The following is a 24,000-nucleotide window of genomic DNA, read 5'->3' on the forward strand; positions in this document are numbered from 1 at the left end:
CTCTTTTTCTTCTGTGTCTCTCCACGTGTGCTGCCTATGCATGTTCATGGTAGGAAATCATACATCTGTTGTTAATCCCTTACACTTCCCTGAAATATTATGTAATGTCATAATGAGGACAAATTAAAGCCTGTTGCCCTCGACATCTCTGAGGTCCATTGGAGAGCAGTGTGTTTGTATTTTGTGCTGGGGAAAAAAGAAAGAGAGGGATAAATGGGATGGTGAGAGAAAATGGGGCAGAGACATATGAAGAAGGTCACACAGAGATCCTGTGGCCTTTAAATTTAGGCTTTTTAGTCTTGAGGCTTTATTCTTTCACTGGGTCCTTAGTCATCCAACAGCTACAGCAAAACTTTCCTGCTTTGGTCTTCCTACACGGTTCACAGTTCACTCTTTATCCTTGGCTGAATCAAAAGTCTGTCCAATGCCTCCGACTTGTAGAGCAGCTGACATTTTACATTACATTCAGAATTTAGTACGATTTGGCTAATCACTTTCAAAGCTAAAATCTATAATGTTTTTTGGCCACACCAACAGTGTGGCTCTATTAAGGCATGGATACCCAACCCGAGCCCGACGGGTCCCGACGGTACCTGACGGGCCGGGTTCGGACAGAAATTTAGAAATGATGGTCAGGTTAGGGTCGGGCTCGGTCACATCAGCGTGATAAGGCATTTGTTGTAAAATGGTGCTGCAGCTCCTTTAAGAGAGCTCAGTGTGTGTGTAAAGTGGGCAGAAGAGAAATAAAGAAAAGAGGAAGCAGACGTGTAGATGCGACCGAGCAGAGTTGGTGGAATAAGTTTAAGTTTTGTACACAGTGTGTCCGGTGTCCGAGATAAACCCCAGACTGAAAGCAAGTTCATTCATCTGCTCACCAGAAACGGGATTTTAACCCCGACGTTATATAATGTCGGCCCTGGAGGTAGGCCTACCGAGTCTCCCCTTGATTTTCTGATCACGGTCGTAATCGAAGCAATCAGGAAAGGTTAACACATTGAACATTTTAAATTAAACAGCTTATTAACGTGCGCTCGCTTGTGTGTGCTGATGCGCTCATCTGTTGACATTTCCGAATGCCTTCCAGTTGCTTATTGAAAGCGGGCTTTCCACACAAACAAACGTACATGTGTCATTAGTATGAGAAAAAAAAAAACAAGATTTTAACTGTGTCCGGCTCGGGTCGGGCTCGGACATAAATATCATTATGCCTGTCGGGCTCGGGCCGGGTTCGGTCACGGCTCTGTCGGGCTTGGGCTGGGTTCGGACGGAAAAATTTGGCCCGATCCAGGCTCTATAGATGGCAATGTGGGTCGGGTCGGTCCACCACTTTGGTCCAGAGTGAAATATCTCAACTACTTTTTGATGAACTGCCATGGAATTTCGGTTCAGACTTCATGGCCCGCTCAAAATACATTTTAATGACTTTGGTGTCCAATACTTTGGTTTATACTTGCCAAACAAATGTCATTACCATCCGCCTCATCTGTACTCTGTGGATGTATAGTGCATATGTATAACGTATATGATATTTGTGTTGGTCAGTCAGTCAATGCCATTTCACTCTGGTAGATATTAACAACATACACCACAAGTCCGGGCTTGAGTTAATCTCAGACTTTGAATTTTTCATTTTCATTTATATTTTAAAGATCACGTAAGACATTGACAAACGTTGTTTATACTGAATTAGACTGGAATAGATCTCAGTCATTACTCAGTGATTGAAGTAATGATGGAGCTGACTACAGACTGAAAGCAGAACTTCAGGTCAAAGTGCAACCGACTTACACGCTCACAATACAAATGTATTTAGGCTACTTGCTCTACATGATTAACATCATTCCACATGACGGCCTCATCAGACTGTAAAGTCAGGACAGTCCAACATACCAACATTTGGTTTTGCTGCTGTCCTCATCATTTTCTATAAGAAGATGGCATTATTACAACACATTACAATACAATACTCATTATTGCCTTTTCATCCCAGCCTACAAAATCTGATTCCGAGACAAACCCAACAACAGCATCAAGATGGATGACAAATGTTGATCAAATGTGTACGTTTTGTTTTCACACCAACACAAACTAGATTTGGCTGGTCAGGGGCTTTTCCTATTCTACTCACAGAGAGAAGAAACAGTGGGTATCGGCACGTTTGCATGATCTAAGAATGCTTACAGAAGTGCATGTAGTTATTTAGGGCATGCATATCCCAAGTGGCAGGGAGAGATCGTTTTAAGTGGGAACAAAGGCTGTCTAAGTGAGGGTTGTGACGGAGGAGCTTCTTTGTGGGAAGATGACAGGGAAAGACTAAAAATCCATCAAAACACTGCTATCAGCTCCACTGATCAAGGATCATCTGATGAGGAAGTCAGCTTAATTGAGACTCATCAATAAAAAAGCAGCATATGCTCAAACATGGAAAGACTATGAGGAATGAGCCTCATTAAAAATATAGTAAAAAAAAAAACTAAAGGGAATATAAAGAATAAAATAAGCGTGTTTATGAGGAAAAAAGCAATGAGGACTTTCTTTGTTGCTGCACAAAGGCACACACTCCATCCATCTACAACCCCCACCCAACACACACACACACACACACACACACACACACACACACACACACACACACACACACACACACTTAGCCAGACAAAGGAGACACAAGCTAATAAACACCAGGTAATGTAGCAGACTGAAGTTATTCATATAATTTACAATGTATTAGCCCATCACCCGTGTGTGTGTATGTGAGTCTGGTTTGTCCCCAGGGGATCTGAACACACACAGCAGAGTCCCATCTGTTAATATTGTTGACAACTATGTGTGTGTGTGTGTGTGTGTGTGTGTGTGTGTGTGTGTGTGTGTGTGTGTGTGTGTGTGCATGGCCACAGGGGGTGTGTAGGGTGGAAACATGACAGATCACAACCCTAAATGACAGGAAGGCAGGAACAAAATAAATGACACCATCTATTAGACACTCATCAATCAATACCCACACACACACACACACTCATTAAAACCACTATGCTCCATATTAAAACAAACAAATGCTACATGAAATACCACCACCCTGCATGCCCTAGAGGCAAGACATTTTCAACTGAAAATACATAGAAAAAACAATCAGTTGGGAGCCTTGGGCACAGATTCCATGAAAAGCAAAAGAAAGGAAACATTTATTTTGTTCTCATTAGTGTTAATTCTGTGCTACACTGCAACTGTTTTATTTAAATAATCCAAAAATATCTTAATTTTGAACTGCTACTTCCCCCATCTGCTTACAAATACTTTCACTGCTTTTCTAATGGCATTTACTTTACTGTTTATTCATACTGTACACATGAGTGAATGCACTCACCAGGCTATATTTCATTGTCATGACAGCCTGATGTTGGCATGACGTTTGATCGAGTGCTGAGAGATTAGATCAGAGTTTGAGGCCTGCACTTTCTGCGCTGGCTAAGTGCCACTGGTCCACAAACTTCACCACTAATTCTCTAGATGGCTGGCCTGCTATTAGCCCAAACAACGGCACTTTCACCAATAAAACCTTCACATAGCATGTAAATGTCAAACTTTGCATCTAATGCTTCATGTAGAGGAAAGCCCTTTGACTCTTAAGTGGGAATGAGAGTGCAGATAGATGCTCGCCCTCAAACTTTACAACCCCTCTGCACCCGTACTTTTACAGTAACTCCCTGTTAATGCGTGCACCCCTATCCAGCTCCTTGGCTTCGGTGAGGGAGCTAAGAGCTGCCAGGAACAAATGGCTTCATCGCCCCTTCCTCTTTTCGCTCCTAATGCCCAACTTCTCTGGCTCCCATTATCTCCGGGAAGCTGTTCAAAACGATCAGGTTACTGCTTATCGAGGCTCGGTAACACTGCTGCGCTGGGAGGGGGTGTCTTGCAGAGGGGCGTGCACGAGTGTTAGGGATGATGAGAGGAGAAGGGGAGAGAGGGGGTTGAGAGGTTCAGGTGGTGTCCCTTTTCTATGAATCCCAGTAGATATATGGTCATTTATTTGTGATGGAAAAGATCCTCAAGAAGCGCAAGTCACACTGAATCTAAAAATATGCATGTGTGTTCAGATTTGGCTGAGCTATGACTCCAAGAAGGAGCATGCATTTTGACGCAAATAGCCGCAACCAGGCGCTAAGGGTTTTAAAGTATCATAAGTGCCTCCATGAGCTGTGAGTCACAGACACTGCTGCTGCCCCCAACTGCTGATCATGTTGATAAGCTGGCCAAACTACAATAACTAACTTCGGGATGTTTTTAAAACACAGGCATGCCCCTGTCCCTTTCCCCCTCCTACTTTGATAACCTCTGCTCTCAGAAAATGACCTCAACGATGTAAATCAAGAGCCTCAAGGAACACCTTACTAAATGGGTGGAATGCCATTTTCTCTCTCTCTCTCTTCCTTAACAGTGCGACAGACTAAAGGACTGAGGGTGCTGGGGGGTGTATAAAAGACAACACACTCTTCCCCTGATAAGACAAGAAATAAAAGCCCTAAGAGGTGAGCCCAGGGGATGGGGTACATGAGGGCTGGATTACCAGATGAAAGCATTGCTGACACTGGGTGATATGATGCATTCCTGCTACACAAAGCACTGGGGCTGTTAACCTAAACAATTGCGTAAATGGTCCTCTGAAGACAAATATTGCAAGCTACAGCCGACACATGAGGGTCACTTGGGAGAACTTGCACAGCGCATGAGGCAGAGCAGGAGATTCAGTTCAGTTTGGTGTCCCTTTAAAGCAACTAGAGATGTATGAAGCATCACACTGGCAATGCAATATTATCAGAAATCAACAAAGCCTGAGCCTAAAGAGTTCCTAATTAAAAAAAACATCAGTCTCCTCATTGGAGCTTTTAAAATCTAGTACCAACATTTAATAGCAAAAATAATCAAAGTGTCCGATTGTAACTGGGGTCACACCATGTGTACAATAAGTGTGTTTAGCCAGAAGACAATCAATGCTCACAGAGGAAAAATATCAGTGACAACATGCCACAGAAATAACGCACTGGAGGCAGCACTTCTCTTTAACTGGCAACTGGGAGCTGATACTAATCAATTTTCCAAATCGCCTGCGTGGAGGCCTTTAAGGATCCATTTGTGTTGCCAATTTGAGAGACAGGGGGAGAGACACCACGACATTGTTGCCATTTAATGGAAGATTAGCAACGTGACCTCAGAGATCAGAGGTTATCTACTCGGGGGACATCTGTTGGTTGAAGGGCTGGAAATAAACGGTGGTATCTTCGCCTCTGGACAAGCAACTCAATCAAACATGAGTGTGCTACTGTCGGCTTTCTCTAATGCTTTTCCTACCCTGTGTTTGTGTGTGTGTGTGTGTGTGTGTGTGTGTGCGCGAGCGTGCGCGCGTGTGCATTAAGGCATACCATGTAGCAAAAATGCGGCATTAAAAATCCTACAGGTTTCTTTGTCACTATCAAAATAAAACCTCTGGCCCCAATCATAACATCGTCAGATGACAAAGGCGATCAACTTTCTCATCGGTAACAAAGTCAAGGAACAGCAGTGGGTAAAAAACAGAAAACGTCCAGCCCAGTATGCCCATTTACGGTCAGTCAGTATTCTTCAAGTTTGTTAAATAAATCAGAGGGTCTCTAGAGAGGAAAGCAAAACACTGAAGGCTCCCTCTAAACTCAGCTTCACCAGGAAAAGCAAACAGCCCGACTCCAAGTGAAAGTCTCGTTAGGTATGCACTCTGGACTGTAGAGCAGACTCATGTCCCTCTGGCTAATTCTTTGTAAAAAATGTACAATACTCCGGTTCACTGGCTGCCATATCCATATGACATGAGATATCTGCGTAATGTGATGAAACATCAGTCCCACCATGTCTACTCTCAGCCATACATAAAAACTGTGCAGTCAGATAGACGACTCTTTACTCAGGATTTCATCATCTTTAAGTGACAACAAACTAAAAGTACAACCAGACGGAAATGAGAATTCAACTAAAAATGTGATGGTTCAGGGATTAAACGCCCTTGAATACAGCACCATTTGGCCATGATCTCTTAAGTGGATACAGCAATGTGCTGATTGCAATAAGACAGTCTGAAAGTTTTTGTCTTACTCAGATTTTGCGAATAATCATGCTCTAAGTTTAGTAACCATAGTTTCAGTAATTTGGGAGCTTTGAGGGATGTAAATAGGAAGAGCAATGTTGCTATGGAGCCAGTTTGTTCGCTGTGGGCTACAACTTGAGCCCCTCTTCTTTAGCCTATGGCAAATTGGCAGATTAGCTATTAGCAAATACCATTAGCAGTTACTTTGATACTGAAGAAAACTAAAATTGTTTTGGTTCATGGATTTATGCATTCAGAGCCTCAACATAGTATAGGAGGGCAACGATGAGATCAGCATTCATTTATGGAGTAGATCAATAATAGGCTGACTGTATATTGATTGATGTTGACTTTCCACCACTACCCTAGACTATCAGTGCCTTTAATATCACTGATACTGTATCTGTTTCACCTGATGCACACATGTAGGGCTATAACTAATTATTGTTTTCATTATCGATGAATCTGTTGATTATTTTCTCGAGGTATTGGTTATTGTTTTGTCTGTAAAATGTCAAAAAATTGTGAAAATGCAATTTATAATTTCCCACAACCCAAGGTAATGTCTTCAGATGTCCAACCAACAATCCAAAACACAGAGATATTCAGTTACCATCATATTATATGACAAAGAAAAGCATCAAAACTTCACATCTAAGAAGCTGAAACTAGCAAATATTTGGTGTTTTTGTTTTAAAAATAACTGAAACGATTATCTGACTATCAAAATAGAGTCTGGGACAGAACATGCCATTCTCTCTTTCTCTATTTCTATCCCCCCTTTCTATTTGCCTCTTCTCACAGGGAGTCAGAGAACATGTGGTGTATTTATTTGGGTTTTTTTGGCTGTTGTTGGCTGGAAGTAGATGTTCCCAGCAGCAGCGTTTGTCTCTCTGACTGGCAGCCGTACCAGAGAGGGTGGGCTTTACTGTCATATAAGATACAACGCTGAACCATTGATGAACCACTGTACCTTATGTGGAAAGATGGCATAGACCCTTTCAACAAAGGAAAGGGAATGAAACAGCATAATAAAAATTAGGCATACAACCAAATTTTTAAATCTATACTGTGACTGACTAAACTGTTTAAAAACAGGGCAAACTAACCAACTGACTAAATGTATAATTGTGAAAAGGTCCTTTTTCTGCATAACAATTACTTTACACATACATCCATGCAATTACTTTTTTAATTCCCTCATAGGTCGGCCAATCTTTTATCAGGAGTCAACTCCTGACCCAATTAACCCATTCACACAGGCCAGGCCAGGTTTAATTATTTTCTACTACATTCAGAAGCAAAGATTGGCAGGTAACTATCCACAGAGCTTCATCATCTCTGTACAGTAGGTGACTACATTCATTATTTTAGAAACATCCAAGGTCCTTGTAAGAATAAATCTGATGCCACATTAAGATGCATGTGGATCTGATGCAGTTGAACAAGAAAAGTATGCCTGTGTGGTGCACACTCACTCTCATTTGCTCGTCAGACGGAATCAAAGGCAACACTCAAGGACACAAATCATCAAACATCATCAAAGCATGGAAAGTGGTGGTGCCAAACAGAAAATGCTACAACAAATGTGTTTCAAAGACTGTTTGAAAGATGCCAAACAGGAACTTAGGTCTGAGGAGAAACAACACACCCACCGAAGACATAAGGTGTATTCTGAGATGCATCCTTTCTTTTAAAATGCAACGTTACGCGAAGGTTTTAATGTTTGCTCCACTTTCTCTCTATGTTAGATAGGAGATTTGTATTCCTAATGCAACTTGTCACTGATACCGCTTCAACCTGTGACTACAAATGTTATTCTAAGTGCAGCAGCAACTAACAAATCTTGAAAAGTTGTAACTGATTTATATCTTCTGTTAAGTTCGGAGAGTTAAAGTATCAGAAGCAGGTTCGAAAATAACCTGCTACAAGCTCACCTCTCTGACACATGCAGAAATTAACTGACGATAAGAGCTACTAAAACCCTCAGAGTCGACCCAAATTCATACAGCGAAGCTCTGTCGACTGCAGAAGAGGAAGCGTTTGGGCTCAATTGCAGGGAAAATGACAGGAGTCAAGCTTCACTTGACCAAATAGATTTTCCAAAGAAGTTCTGGAAAAATGGAAATATGACTCTATGCTTATGCATAAACAACGATGCAGAGTGGAGAGCAGCATTTTGCCTTAATACCAAGAAACCACGTATTCCACTGTGTAGGCAGGATCTAGTTAACAAGACTGAAAAGCACTTTTATAGGACTATTTCTCACAACGAGACAGGGGAAACCCCCGCTTAAATAAACTCTCGTACATACTATTAATCCAACCAGTGTCATTAAAGGCCACCAGGACAAAACCACTGCATTGTGCGTCGAGGCTAGACAGCTAATTAAAATGAGTCACATGTTGGGAAATGTCCCCATGAGGACACAAGACAGCTCTCTTTGTGTATGGGTTGTTGATGTGATGGCCTGTCAGCAGCTGTCATCTTACCTGGACTTGGCCTTTTCCCATGATCTTGTCCACAATCTCGTTGTCGTCCTTGTTGAGCATGCTTTTGTCGTAACACTTCTCGTAGCACAGGATCCGCAGGTACTGGGAGCCCTCCAACTCAATCTCAAACTCCTATTCAACCACATAGACACAGAAAAGGAGAATTAGACGTTTGCTATTGCATAAGCGACATAAACGCAGCAATGTAGATTAAAAGGAGGTGTCTTGGTGACTGACTTCGTTCCACTGTGGCTCTGTGGTGTCTCTGAAGGCACGGGTCTTGGCCTTGCTGACAAAATATCCATACGAGTCCACTTCAAGGGTGCAGTATGGATCTGGGAGGAAACACAGAAGGTAGACAGATCCATCAAGAACACTGACCACTGAATCAACATTTAGGTTTCTAGACTGCTTTGTCATTGTGACATGACTCGTGTCTAATTTTATGAGATATCATAACATATACTGTGTCGTTACACAGCTATTAAATAGTTATTACAGCCCTTAAAACTGACTTTTAGTGGGCAATGATGTCATTGTTTGGATAATGTCTTTTCATTAAAGTCGAACATAACTACAGGCCAACAGAATTTCTTGTTAATTAGTTTCTCTGCACTTTAATCATGTTTTCATATTGTGTAATACTCACATAGGGCTGCAACAATTACTTTAAGTGTCGTATATTCTACCAATTATTTTCTCGATTAATCAATTAATCGTTCGGTCTAAAAAATGTCCACCAAGTTTTATAAAAAAAATCGGACCAGAAGTCCATTCTGACAGACAGACAAACTGAGCCAACAACATAATTTCCTTGGCGGAGGTAATAATATTATAAAAATTGAAATTAGAAATGTTTAAAAGAAGAATTTCTAAAGAAGGTTTTCACAGTGACAGTAACTGAGTATCTAATTCTGGTATCAGATTTGTAATGTGGACTCAAAAGATAAAAGGGTTACATTCCATCAAAGTGAAAAAAAGACCTTTAAATTGCCGATATGTTGTCAGCTGATAAACATCTATCTCCTGCCTGTGTACACATCATTCAGGACCAGGAGGCCCTCTTCCACTCTTCACATCCTCCCCTGGGATCAGCTCACACTCAATTCTTACACGGAGCAATTACGTCTGTTAATGTGTTTCTTTAAATGCTGCTTTAACGGTTCCGGCAGACCTGGCTGCCGTCTGTCTGTAAAGTGTCAATAGTACGTCCTGCAGCCCGGACCTGGTCCCTCGGGTTAACCTCCATCTGGCAGGATGATGGATGGATGTACTGCTCGACCTTTCACCAGGAGAGTCACCAAGATTGAGCCAGGGAGCCAGAGACAGAGCGGGGGCTGGCTGAATCTCATATACATATAAAACACTTGCAGAACGACGGAGAATTTGTTTACACTGCAACATCAAAAACATCAGCCTGACCTGCGCTTTGGGCATTGAAAGACACCAAGCACACCGCTTGGGTGAGCTCTGAGTCTGACTGACTAGAGCAACTATTCACATCTGTGGCCATATAACTATCACTAACAGGACTATACAGTATAATGGAATCTCATTCCATCTGGTTTCATTTCTTCTATTGTTTTTTTTCCCCTCTCAGCATCCTGAAAGGCTCTGGCATAATTACTCCCAATGAGGAAGGGATTAGCGCTGGTGGTATGAGGGAGGTTCAGCGGAGGGGAATTCAGTGTGACCATCTGGGGGATTTTTTTTTTTTAAATGAACCAGTTATCGTATGCTTCCGCTACACACTGAAGCATAACAACTCCAAGGCCGTCATCTCTGCTTTGACATCCGACATCCCAAAAAATACACAAACTACCTGTCAGGGTCTGCTGCACCCAAGAGATGGGATGTCATTTTTGAATGATCAAAAGTGATCCAGCTAGTTTACACTGAAGCACACAGATGTAATTCAGTTGGCACTTTTTTTATGACTACAAAAAATCACTGTTGGTTGTGTTCAATTTAGAAGAAAAAAAATGAGGGCATTTCTTTGAGACACTACTGTGTTTTAAACTGCTCTTTTTCATCTAGTCCGCAGAGAAGAGTGTATTCATAGTCCTGAACAGCTCCCACTTCTGGAAGTTGATTTCCTCTCCATCTGAAATGGCTTTATGTGCCCAGACCTATAATTCAAACAGGCCAGGGAGAGCATATATAGAGAGGTCTTTTTGTGTCCTCGCAGTGGATCCAAGAGGGCTTTGAGAAGTAGGGCAGACTAAAAGAGGCCTGGAATTCCATAAGTTTTTTATTTTCCTGGCAGGTCACCATCAGGCTCAGAGTATGAGTGGGATAAATTGGTCAGCATGTGGTCTCTAACCCTAAATGCAGGGGGTTAATGAATACCATCCTCTTCCATCTCAATTAACTGAGAACTGCAGCCCTTGTGTTGCGTGTGTGTTTTTATACAGGAGGCTGATCTTTGCCTGAGGCTGTGTTGAATGCTGGGTCAAACTGCGGGTTCACAGAATTAGGAGACAAGTGATAATCAGTTAAACTAATCAGTGTCTCCACAGCTACAAGTCCCAGCCTTCAGAGCAGCTCTCTGTCTGTATGTTTTGCTACAAGGCTTCAGGAGGAAATATTCTTCTAAGAGAACAAAATAAGGAGGGGACAGGCATAATCGAATTGTTTTCATGGAATCCAGAAGGAGAAAACTAATAAAAGCATGGCCAACAATGAATGGGAATGAATGCAGCCATGGCTGGATTTGATTATATGCAGAAATCACAAGAGTCATGAGAACATGTGTACACTCACAGCCATGTTTTTGCCTTTCATTTTTATGGGAACAGTGGCGAGTGACAAAAAAAAAAACACACACACAAAAAAAAACACGGTTAGTTTAAAAGGGAATCCGTTATATATAACTTTCATTTGTCATTTGTCCAATATTAGTTATATGTAAAAAAAATAATTATATGTAGGGCTGGGCGATATGGAGAAAATCAGATATCACGATATTCTTGACCAAATACCTCGATATCGATATTGCAGCGATATTCTAGGGTTGGCAATTGGTGCTTTAACAAAATATCTTCACACTTAGATTTTAGATAAATAATCATCAGCAATGTGGACATAATGTCTAAGTGGGGAAAAAGCAAATAACAGAACAGCTAGAACAGTCTGGTAGGTTCAGAAAATGACATCACTTTACTGTAATGCAGCCTTTAAAACCAGGAAAAGACAACACTTATGTCATATTACGATATCCAAAATCTAAGACGATATCTATTCTCATATCACGATATCGATATAATATCGATATATTGCCCAGCCCTAGTTATATGTATATCAAATAGAAATTAAGTATAAATCTCTTTAGGTGTTGGACAAGCTCCTGCAAAGAACTGCAGATTACTGTAGCTGTGCTCATTTAAAGGGATACTTCACCGATTTAGCATTAAGCTTTGTATCAGTAGAAACCCGGTAGTATTTTTGAATGACCGTGCTTCCCTCCCTCATGTCCCCCTGAGACGAGAGATCTCTGTATTGTGGGTCTGGAAAAATTTATACCGATGACGCAAAAATCATCATTTTACGTCATCGGTATAAATTCGCTTCGCCCGCCTGCTATGGAGACCAGCGGTGTTGCTCGAAGCCTCTGGCCGATAAAGGGACATCATCATCGGGGAACGCTGAACGAGTTTGCGGGTGGAAAACTAACGTTAGCCGGCCACCTGTTCCATCAATCCTGCTTGCAAGTGGCCGCTCATTAGACAACAAACTGGACTACATCCAACTTCAACGAACCTCCCAACGCGAGTTCAGCGACTGCTGTGTTTTTGTTGTTGTGGAAACAATTGCTGTATCGGACTATCCAGCTACGGACTATCCAGCTACCAGGCCAGCTGCTCTGTCGCCGGGTAAGACTAGTGGAGGTGAGCTGTGTTAACACGGACTGCCTGGTGCAGAAATGGGGGTGCTTGTATCCAACTAACTGCTAACTGCTGGTGGAGTTTGTGACTGTTAAATGCCGACCATTCTACATTACACGCAAATTTGTATACTCGGTGATACAGCCCACCAAGCGCTAATGCTAGTAGCTAGCTATGTGTTAGCTGAACTTTACGGAGCATATCATGTGTGTGCACTAGATCAGTGGTTCTCAACCTTTTTTCCTTGGCGCCCCCCCTACTTATATCTAAGAAAAGCTGAGCCCCCCCTCCGAAACCGAAGTTGAGGTAACTCTCGAGATAGAGCCTTACTTTCTTTTTTGATACAGAGGAGTTATCAGCACTTTTACGTTTCTCCGCCATGTTTCGTTCATAAAATAGTGATGCCGTGGCGGGATGATAGCAGCTAGCAGCTGACCTGATGACAGCAAGGGTCACAGGTTAAAGGTCCCGGAGGTTTGGCCTACTAAGTAGCCTGCCTACAATTTTAAGCGAGAACAAAAATATATAGTTTTTATACAGACTTTTGTATACATTATATATTCTAGTGTATTATCATAATTTAACGTGCAAATATTTTTTTTTTTTACCTCAACCTCAAACCAGATAAAGACTTGCGCACCCCCTGTGATCTTTGCCGCCCCCCTGAGGGGTCCCCGGACCCCAGGTTGGGAACCACTGCACTAGATGTAGCCTGTCGTTTTTATATAATGTCGTTTTTATATATTTTAATTGTGTAACCAATTGAGCCACGGTGAAACGTTGTTTCGTGTATATGGTTGAAATGACAATAAAACACACTAAAGTTGAGTTGACCGTCTCACTGTCTGTCTGTAAACGGTAGGCGTAGCTTGGGAGTAGACGCTAAAGCAGCGAAGCAAGTGCATTCTGGGATTTGGTGTCTTTCATCCACATGAGCCAAAAACACATTTTCTGGCTTTTCTCAGCCTAGAAGCCACCAATTTCTAAAAAATGTTCACATTTCTACTACAAAAGTGACCCAATTTAAAGATATATTCATCTTTCCAACGGTGAACTATCCCTTTAAAATGGCTTTTTCGCAGTTCGTCTGGATCTGTACAAACTCTTTGTATGTAGCACGGAAAACTGCAGTTCCACAGCAGCTGTTGAATACATGTAGGGGGAACAATGCAGTGTCACTTGTTTACACTCAAAAAATACTCGAAAATAAACCAAGAACAAAATGAACATGTTTTGCACCTCTCTACTAGGTCATGTTTTCCACTGATTTTTTATTCTAATAAGTTTTTGGGAGATGCTCAACTCACAGCTCCTTCCTCTGTGACCCAGTTTGACTACTTTGCCCTGGGCTGAATTTAAAACCCTTCCCCACTGGGGAGAGATCGTTGTGACATAAATACAACAGTTCCAATGAGATATTCTGGTACATGCTTATGTGGTTTTTCAATCAAACAAACAACACAAAGAGGCTATTAATGATTACAGGTCTACTGTATCTGAACCACTGAATAACGACTGCTATTTCAAGTCATTACACATTTAAATTCTGATATAATAATAATTACCACATGCATCAACAAAAAGCACATACACACACACACACACTGTTATGCAAAGAAAGAGCAAATTGCTCCAAATTTCTTGTAGAGAACACACAGCATGTCTAAAGCAGAGACAGTGAAGAAGACAACGAAGCAACTAAAGCCACATCAAACCTCAAACACACACAGCCTGAATTACACAACAACATGACCGCACAACATCTACATGAAAAGGCACATTAGATCCCACCATTAAGCTACATCTGGATGAAAAGGGTGTAATTTCAGTCATTTGTGGTATTGGAGGGAATTATACACAGTGTTTTGAACACAATGTCTCCCATCAACTCTATGATCACCGGGCTGTTTTCAAAACATCTGTTTATGACAAAAATGCGAAATTCTTCCAGCGCTGGACAAGTTTCATAATCAGGACTCAGGGATGTTAAAAAAAATACTACAAACTTCCATCTATCTCTGAAAGGGGTAAAATCAACACACTGCTATGGCCGGTTAGCTCAGTTGGTAGAGCAGGCACACATACATTTAGGTTAATTCCTCGATGCAGAAGGTTCAGGGTTCCAGTCCAACCTGTGACAGTTTGCTGCATGTCGTCCCCCTCTCTCTCCCCTTTCATGTTTGAGCTGTCTTATCATTAAAAGGCGGAAATGCCCATAAAAATAATCTTAAAAAAAAATAAAATATCAACACACTGCTGACACAACTGTAACCTTCAATGCAATTACAGTAGAAGTGAGGTATTTCAATGCAAAATGTTCATAGGTCACCGATGAACAGATATTTGTCAAAATGTGGGGTTTGATGTCACACCACCAGATAAGCCCTTAACAACATTCAACAACACATCATCTACTACCCACAACCTTGATGGCTTGCCTGCCCCGTGCTGGCTCTATACGCTTCAATGGGCACATCTGACACCAAACTGTATCAGTCTCTCTCTCTCTCACACACACACACACACACACACACACACACATTTTTTAAACCCCTCAGCTCTCCGTACTCCATCGAGGATCAAACAGGCTTTCAGAGGAGAGAGCTTTCCAATCCATTACCCAGGAAATTCTAGCGGGCCAGCTTTTATATTCTAAAGGCTGTCATGGTAACAGAGGAAATCACATTTCTTCATCTCTGTCTCTTTTCCAGATATTTGATATTTGAACTGGTGCAACAGGGCATAAAGTTTACCGCAGCACCAGCTGTCCTCTACTGACACGTCTGCCCGGTCCTGCCAACATTACAATTGGCTGTTATCAAACACACACACACAGAGCTGTACAGTATCTGCACACACTGTTATACAAAGCAGCATTTGTGCAATATCAAAGACAACTGGCATTATGTTTGCCAGGAGTTCAGTTTCAAAATTGTCGTTCTTTCTCTTTCCTTTTTATTTGCCTTGAGTGTTTTTGTGATGTCTGCTAAATGAAAACAACCACAGTGGCTTCAACTTCGCTAAGACTCTCTCTTTCCTATCATCTACGCTCTTATACTCCATCCATCCATCCATCCATCCATCCATCCGTCTGGCCATCTCTGCATTGAGCCATGGCATGATGGAAACTGCATGTGCAGACTGCAGTGACTGACTTGATCATGTGTTTTGCTGGCAGACACATATCTGCACAGCAGCTATGAGTGAGGAGATGCTAAGCGGGAGTGTGTGCACCAGTGTAGTAAAAAAAAACAACCCAAAAAACAATTGTTGTTTCTGGCCGACTTACTGGCTGACTCCTTGAATCCTTTGGCAGAGTGGACGATCACATGCAGAAAGCCGTACAGGCCAGGAGTCTCCTCATCTGGAAAACAAGCACACAGAGCAGTGAGGCCAGTTCCTCGTGTAAGTAAGGTGACGCACTGTATTTTAAAGTCATTCAGAATCAGAGTTTGTGTGCATAAAACAGTGCAAAGATAAATGGATAGAAACAGGAAGAAAAAGGCAGTTACCCACTGAGCAGTACTGTGCTGCAGATCTCATACACCCTGGAACTACTCCTACAGTAAGAAAACAGAGGCTGTCCTGTATCATCCTCTGTTGCCCTGACAGTGTAACAACATCATCTACAGTAGGCTGCAATATTCTCTTGTCTAATATCTCCATTACTGTCACATCCCATCAGGACCGCCCCTCACATTAGTCATGGACCGTTTTGCTTCCTTCAGAAAGACATTTTTAGTGTCTAACTTCATATCAAAGCCATCCATCTTTATGTCTGGTACAGGGTCACCCTGACAAGGCATTGGCAGCTGTACTATTAACATTTTATTTTGTTTTGGGTCCTTTAATACCAATAATACGTCTCTTTAACTCTTTGGGAACATATTTGTATATGACACATGGCCAGAACAGGCAGTGTTATAGTGTATGGTAATTTTGGAGCACACTATATGCTAATCATTTACAACAAGTTTGTCCACTTATGAGAGTTTGGTGAATTGTAACATTGCTAACCAACATATAATTGCTCAGTGGGAGGCATGTGTGCATTTTTATTAATTTCAGGTTGGGTGGTCCAAACTGTGGATAATTGTGGATCAGATTATGTTATGACGTTAATAACGTGGATCATTATTTACATCAACTCCAATAACTGTTCTCACCCATTCCAAGAAGAGACACATTCAACTTCAAATGGCATTAGCCAAGACTTGAATCCAGTGCACCAGATAATGGCTTAGGAAAATAACTCATTTGAGTACCGTCAGATGGGTATCAGACATCAACATCAACAAGCATAGGCTTCTGCATAACAACTGAGCTGACCGCCGAGTGGAGGTTCGTGGGTGGACGTTTGTTGGGTGGCCTGATATACCCCCTGTCCCGCCCACAGACACATGAAGGGGATACACTATTGCTTTGGTTGAGGCCTCTAAAGTCTGGCTGTTTCCTGGTAAATAAACTGCCATGGAGGCTGAGAAGGGAGCAGGGTTAAATATGTGTGTGTGTGTGTGTGTGTGTGTGTGTGTGTGTGTTGTATATAAGTGACAGGGGAGTTTCACAGGGACAAGGTTCAAATGTTCAGCTTCGAGGTGGCCTATGTGCTGCTTTAAGAGCGAAACTGAGATCTGTTTTTTTCAATTATAATCTAACTTGAACAACAAACTGTGGAAATCCATTAACTTATATGTGACAATTAATAACATTCCTAGTAACAAAGGAGTCAAATGAAAGTGAGAGTCTTTAAGGGCCTCTCAATATCATCCATCCTCTTAGTTATGAGAAACATTCCTTCACCAGCTGGTCTCCATTTAAACCCCTACTGTGCTCCCTGCATCTTCACGTGTCACTGAGGTGTGTGTTTACGTTTGCTTTACAACGAGGAGTGTTTCAAAAGTCTAAGATGTGGGCCCTGAGCTCTGTTTTAACACAGAGGGATATCACCTCCCTGGGATAAAAAAGGAAAATATCAACGACCTGGAGCAAAATGACGGACCCGTCACAGCAGAAAGGAGAGGGTTTAATCAAGTCAGCAGGGCGAGTTAACGTGGAAGTGAAAACCTTCTGGAGTTCGTCAAAGCAGTTAACATGCCTGAGTGAAAGGTGAAGAAAGACGCTTTATTTCTCTGTGGGGTCCTTTCCATAATGTAGTCAGACACTTATAATAACCTGTCAGTGCTAAAAATAAGCACTTTTAGTGGACGTACATTGATGGTATTTAATTGCCCCAGAGGATTACATCGCAAATTGTAAATTAGTCACTTAGACACTTAAACATATGAAAATAGGGTCCAGGTTGAAAAATACCTAAGCTAACTTTAAAAAGTGCATTTGAATAACCTCCCATCATGATTTCCAGAATAATATCAGTCTAAGGGATAATTGGGTTAAATGTTATCTTCCTCCTCAAAGACTCTTTTATCGCCTTTACAGGATGTGAACTAAATGTGGAGCACGTTCAATATTTCCACACCCACAAAGAGGGAAAACTATCAAAACAAAAGCTGGCATTTTGTTTCAAGTTCCACAAAACATGATCACATGTCCTTGCAGTAAAAAAACAAAACAAATAGAGCATTGTAGCAAAATGTTACATATGCATTTCCACTTATTTTGTAGAGGCAAAATCATCCAATATCATATTTAAGATATATAGGAATTTTAGAAGGCTGAAGAAAGAAGAAGGGGGGGATACGGACAATATGTTGCCAGGCCTACTGGAACACTTGTGTACTCTATGGCATGAATTAGGGCTGGGACAATATACTTTTGCCCCGATTCGATTCTTTAACGCTACATGGGTACCAATTCGGTTTGTATTGCGATCTTCATTTATTGCGATTGTAGAAGTATTGCAATTCGACAGCATTGAGTATTGCAATTTGAAATTAAAATATATCAAGAGACATTTCTAAAAAAAAAAGTTTTCTAAAAAGAATGCACATGGCAGTCAGTCAGTCAGTCTGACATTTATTTCATTTGTAAAGAAGTACATAACATGGATTTTCTGTATATTCTGCTTTCGGTCAGGTGAATCATCAATCACGATACATACGATTTTCGACCCCCCCCCCCACGCCTAGCATGAACGCTGAATTTGATCGTACAATTGTAATTGTAACATTCTTTCCATTTGCCTGCTGATTGTGGAGTGTGTAAAATGCATTGATGTAATAGGTGTGCGTAACCCAGAGCTGACTGAGATCAGCTGAAGTTTTTTATTTAACCTTTATTTACACAGGTAATCTCATTGAGACACAGGGTCTCATTCTAAAGTGGGACCTGTTTATGTTTAATGAATGAATGAATGGTTGATTGAAATAAGCTTGGTTTACACGCATGTCAGAAAGCCAACTTGTGTGGTGAAACGTTGGTTTAATTAAACTGCACAGAGAGTGCAAGCTTTAAATTTATAATCTTAAAACACATACATGAACTGTAAATTGATATAAAGGCTTAGACCTGCTGTCTGGTCCATACCTGGAAGTGATGTGTGTTGGTAGTTTATTTGGAATAATTAAAAAGGAGGATTTAGGCAATTAGCACGAGCACAGCAAAAAAAAAAAAAAAAAAAAAAAAAAAAAGCACCTTTAAAAGAAGTCACAGTACTTCACTGTTCAGCTGGTAACTGACATGTGAAAAGTTCCAGTTTCCATCGAAGGTCACCAGATTGCAAAATTGAAAAGAAAGCCCAAGAATCCCTATGATCACCACTTTAGGTATTGGATATCAATATAATGGCTTACTTGCACAGAGATACCACTGTATAAAAAGCAAACGTGGACCTTTTTTCTGTATGATGCGAGAAAGATGAAGACAGTGTGCCTTTCAGTGTCTTGAAACCCCTCTGTCAGCTCCGTGGCTATGCATGTGTATTGTGTGTGCATGTGAAAGCGGAGACCCTCGTGCCATTTGGGGAGATCAGAGTAGGTCGGCCAGATGGCTTTAATGTCACCACCAGCCTCTGAAAGTGGTGCAACATGGAGATCTGGAGCAAAAACAAACATATAGGAGCTGAGAGCTGAGCTCAGGCCACCGCCGGCACACTGCCGGCACACTGCCGGCACACTGCGTGGCATTGACTGCTAAGAGCTAGATGAGAAACATATTGTAACCTAGATTCTCTCCTGCAAGGCCCCCCCTCTTTTATTATGTGGCTTTTTTTGTGCTGAGAGTGTACACTTTTGTGTGTGAATTTAAACTCAAAGCAGAGAGGAAAGGAAGGAGCAATGGGAAACTGTGTGCGTTTGTGATTGTGGGAAAAAAAAGAGAAAGCAAGAGAAACATACAAAGCAGCCAAACATACGAGGACAGGAATAATAAGATATTGTGTGTGAGGGTTTCTTACCGTCTTTGTTACTGGTGACAGGAATGTTGTGGACAGTTCGGAGTTTGAAACAGGAGCTGGTCAGGACCTGGAGCTCGACAGAACTTAAAACACACGTCTGGAGATCTGACAAACACACAGCAACCACACGGCTAGGGTCAAACCTTCACTTTTCTGCGGTACCGTGTGTAAAAAGTGGTTCCAAACCACTTTAAGATGAAGCACACAATGTTTTCTAAGGACAGAAATAGGACAATGCTGTTCAAGGCCAGTGTTACCTTTCTTTTGGAGTTTCTGGATGCTTTCCCTCCACTCTGACCTTTCGTAATCTGACGAGAGGAGGAACTGGTAGCTCTGGATACACACAGAAAAAAAAACACTGTCAAGGACATCTTCCCTACAATAAAATCATTGTTGAAAAGAGCCGTGAAAAAAAAACACACAAGATATTTCAGAGCACTGCAGATTTTATGCAGAAAGCTTAAATGCATCTGACAACCACTAGAAAAGATATAATGTGATTCTTTTCTAATCAAACTCTAAACCTGATCCATCAAAAGGACTCTTTTGAAAGGAACATGTCTCCCTCTATTGGTGAGACTTTGCGTTGCAGCTGAATGGGTGCAGAGTGTCAGTACAAACACACTACCTTTCCATGTTTGTTGTGGATGCGGAAGGGGATGGTGGGAGAGTGCAGGAGCAGCCACGACTCCTGCTCATTCATCTTCTTCCTTAGACGCTCCACGCGACTCTGACCCTTCGGTGCTTTCTAAACACACAAGCAAACAGACATATAGAATCTCATTTAGTCCTGCAACTGATACAGGATTGATAGAGAGAAAAAATGTTTCATGTAAGATACTAAACATTGAAGACGCTCCATATAAGTCCAGAACTTGCATCACTTTTTTGTTTGTTTTTGTTTTAAAGCTTAAGTGCGTAACTTTTTGATATTAATGAACGCCCGTTACATTCAAGCCATTGCCAAATGAGTTGATACAAAGCTAATTAAGACTATCAGCGCCACACAACTCTCTCTGGATTTTTGTATCATGTGGATGTGTGTTTTGTTGTCGTTACTTAGAATTCCTCATGGGGGCAGAAGAAACTACACACTATAGCTTTAAAGTAATCCAGTGATTACTGCATGTGCATTCACAGGTACACAAACAGGAACTGTGAATCGATAATTGTAAACGTGTGTGTGTGTGTGTGTGTGTGTGTGTGTGTGTGTGTGTGTGTGTGTTCTTGTTTAACTATAGTTACTAACTGATGGCAGCATTTTACTTCTTGTTTACATCCTCCGAATGACTTTTGTTATTTAAGTGTTGGTTAAAAAAAATAGGGTTTATCAACATCTGTACGCATGTTACTTATTCTCCACTCTCCATTATCTTAAATTCTAATAGGAGACTGAAATGTGATTGTAATGTGGATCTGGAGCTGGATGATAAAAAAGTGTATTGAAATGAAATTAAACTTTAAGTTGCTATTCAACAGGAACAACTTTTAATATGACAGAGTAGTACACTGAATAAACACGAGTACATTCTAAGATACAACTGTGGCGTTGATTCGGTGTCTAGTTTAAACACCATTTTATAATGAACTATTAAAATTAGAACTAAACGTCTTATGACTAATTTGTCATTACTCTTATCGGCATGGCATCGGCTTAACAATATATTTCCTATTTTCCAGGAAAGACAGCTGATAAGCCCATGAAATCAGCGCTGTGCTGTGAGAGTCCGACTATGTATAATTCAAGGATCTCAGCTTCTTGTCAGTATTGAAGGAAAAAGAATACACACATCCTCCCAGCCCTCACCAGGAAGCCGTGAGTCAGAGTCTGGATACAATCAGCTGAATCTCTCCCTGCTCTCACTCAAAATACCATCCGTGGTCAAACGCTATGCCCCGGGTGGGCGAGTTAAATGCTGTGAGAGGGGAATAACAGGAACTCTCTGCTCCTGAAGCCCTCAGTGTGTCTCAGCCAGGGGAGCGGGGGTGTATTACTGTACTGGCTTGTAACTGGTGGAGGCTTATAGCGACTTTTTTTTAACCTGTGGCAATAACCGAATGTTTCAGCACCGATAGGAATAGACAAGAAAGGCTGACGCAAACATTTTCCAGTATAATCGTGACCCAATTATTGGTGCAAAGCACAGTAACAATTTGGATTAAGGGAGGGAATTAAAAAAATTCCCTCAGTATGAAGATCTATTTTATATATTTCTGGATGCCACTTTTTTGTCTGTGTTGTTATGCACACTACATGGCACCTTGGACCTTAGCTTGACCCTGTCTAAGACAAACAAGTACTGAGTTAAAGGGAAGGTGCCGTGTTTCCAGTAAGGAATCACTAACATTAGGGAGTCTTCCATGATAGTCTGCATATGCCGTGATAAATAAATAGATGGCCATCCAAGTTTCACAGGACATTTGAGTCAAAAATTTCCCTCCTGAGTCACCTGTATGTGGTTTTTGTTTCTCATAACAATGAGAATCCAGCTAATTACTCATTTTAAGGAACCCTGGAAGGTCCCGTTTAGAGACCACTACTGTCTACCACAGTAAAAATGTAAAATAAATGAATAAAAAAAGTCAGTAATAAGCAACAGGATTACCTTCTCTTTCTGTATATCACTCTTTAAGACTGAGATCTTGATCTTCATCTCCTCGATCTCGTGCTCGGGCAGGATCTGGATACTGGGACAAGAGTCGGAGTCGTCCAGGGTCTGGAAAGTCAAGTCTGCCAGAGGGATGTACCACTTGCACTCATACTGCTGTTGGCGACTGCAGATGGACAGAGAGAGAAAGGATGGAGGGATATAGGAATTCAGAAGGAGAATATGAAACACAATAAGTCAAAGAATCATACAATAATTTAAAATCATTCCTCCTTTTTGTAGAGTCCCCAAATCACTTCAGGACACAAAAAGCTGTAAATACATACAGAATAAAGGCAGTGTGGAAAAAAAAAAAAAAAAACATATGACAACGTCAGTAAATTAAAAGAAGACTCTCAAACAAATGAAGTCTGTCCAGATGGCCGTTTACTTATATAGTTGTCATGATTTAAGGAAGCTTTAAAATGCTATAATTAAAATATCTCCGGTCTAATTTTGACAAAGCATTCCTAGTAAGAGATGATTTAATTTGTCACTGGGCTGTAACGACATTACTGTAATGGATACACATCATTACAACAAACCAGTCAACGTTTTTTAAAAAACAAGAGATCCTGCCAGCCAGAATAATGTTTAGCCTCTTCATGTAGTCACAATGCTAGATTAATGAAAATGATGCATGCTCAGCAGAGTGCTACTTCCGCCAGGGCTGAGGAGATTGATTTGCATCGTCACTAACGAGATATCAATTAGCCTTCCTGGGAGCTGCACAGTAAACTCATCACCGGTGTGACACCTTCATCAGAAGGCCAGTTTGAGCATCTTGATAATGAGAATCTACGCTGGGAGACAAAATTCTAATATATTACAACTAAAATCTTAATTTAAGAGCATTAACTTGATTAGTTCCAAATAGATTAAATGGGATGAACACGGTTTTAGTGGGAAAAGGGTGAAGGTTCTGGATCACACCAAATAGAGGAACACATTACAGTACAATTACCGTCACTGTCAGCAGCACAAGAAAGATGGGCTGTTCATTTCTTCATTATCCAAGGACATTCATTTTACGCCCCTCAAAGCCATTCCCTGAGCCTCTGATCTCTTCCTCCCCTCCATTATCAAACCCTTAGTGTCTCAATGCTCTCTGGTCTTTTGAGAAATCTCTTTGTTTTTACAGACCATCCATTCATTTTCTTTCTAGTGCACTCTTTGCACTGCTTACAGCTGATCTAGCCACACTCAAACAAAGCCTTGCAGATATTGCACACAGACAAATAAAAAGATGGGCCTTAAGTAACTGAATACATTAGAATATGAATACATCATCATATCCAATTCTCCAATAGCAGAGGTGGAATATACAGTACATAAAGAAAATGATTAAATATGTATTCAGGAAGTGGAACATGTGGCCTCAATGTAAATATGACTAATGCCAAACTGATAGAACTGAGATAACCATAGGATACAATAGGATTAAGGATGCTCAGTGACTTAACCCAAGGTGACTGAGTTTCTGGATGGTTGCTCTGCTCTGACTGTGTGTGT

At 41.2% G+C, this 24,000-nt stretch overlaps 1 protein-coding gene across 5 annotated transcripts in view; it reads right to left on the bottom strand.

Moving 5' to 3' along the window:
* abr (ABR activator of RhoGEF and GTPase) overlaps positions 1-24,000 on the bottom strand; it is a 144,823-nt gene that overhangs the window by 35,031 nt on the left and 85,792 nt on the right. For all 5 annotated transcript variants that reach the window (XM_031310734.2, XM_031310737.2, XM_031310736.2 and 2 more), the window contains 7 exons: positions 22,447-22,615; positions 20,469-20,588; positions 20,098-20,173; positions 19,841-19,945; positions 15,779-15,853; positions 8,843-8,940; positions 8,606-8,737 (listed from right to left, as the gene is read on the bottom strand). In XM_031310734.2, the coding sequence (XP_031166594.1) occupies positions 8,606-8,737; positions 8,843-8,940; positions 15,779-15,853; positions 19,841-19,945; positions 20,098-20,173; positions 20,469-20,588; positions 22,447-22,615 (775 nt within the window). The remainder of the gene's footprint in view (positions 1-8,605; positions 8,738-8,842; positions 8,941-15,778; positions 15,854-19,840; positions 19,946-20,097; positions 20,174-20,468; positions 20,589-22,446; positions 22,616-24,000) is intronic.

This window comes from Sander lucioperca, chromosome 13, assembly GCF_008315115.2.
Source record: "Sander lucioperca isolate FBNREF2018 chromosome 13, SLUC_FBN_1.2, whole genome shotgun sequence".
Classification (NCBI taxonomy): Eukaryota; Metazoa; Chordata; class Actinopteri; order Perciformes; family Percidae; genus Sander; species Sander lucioperca.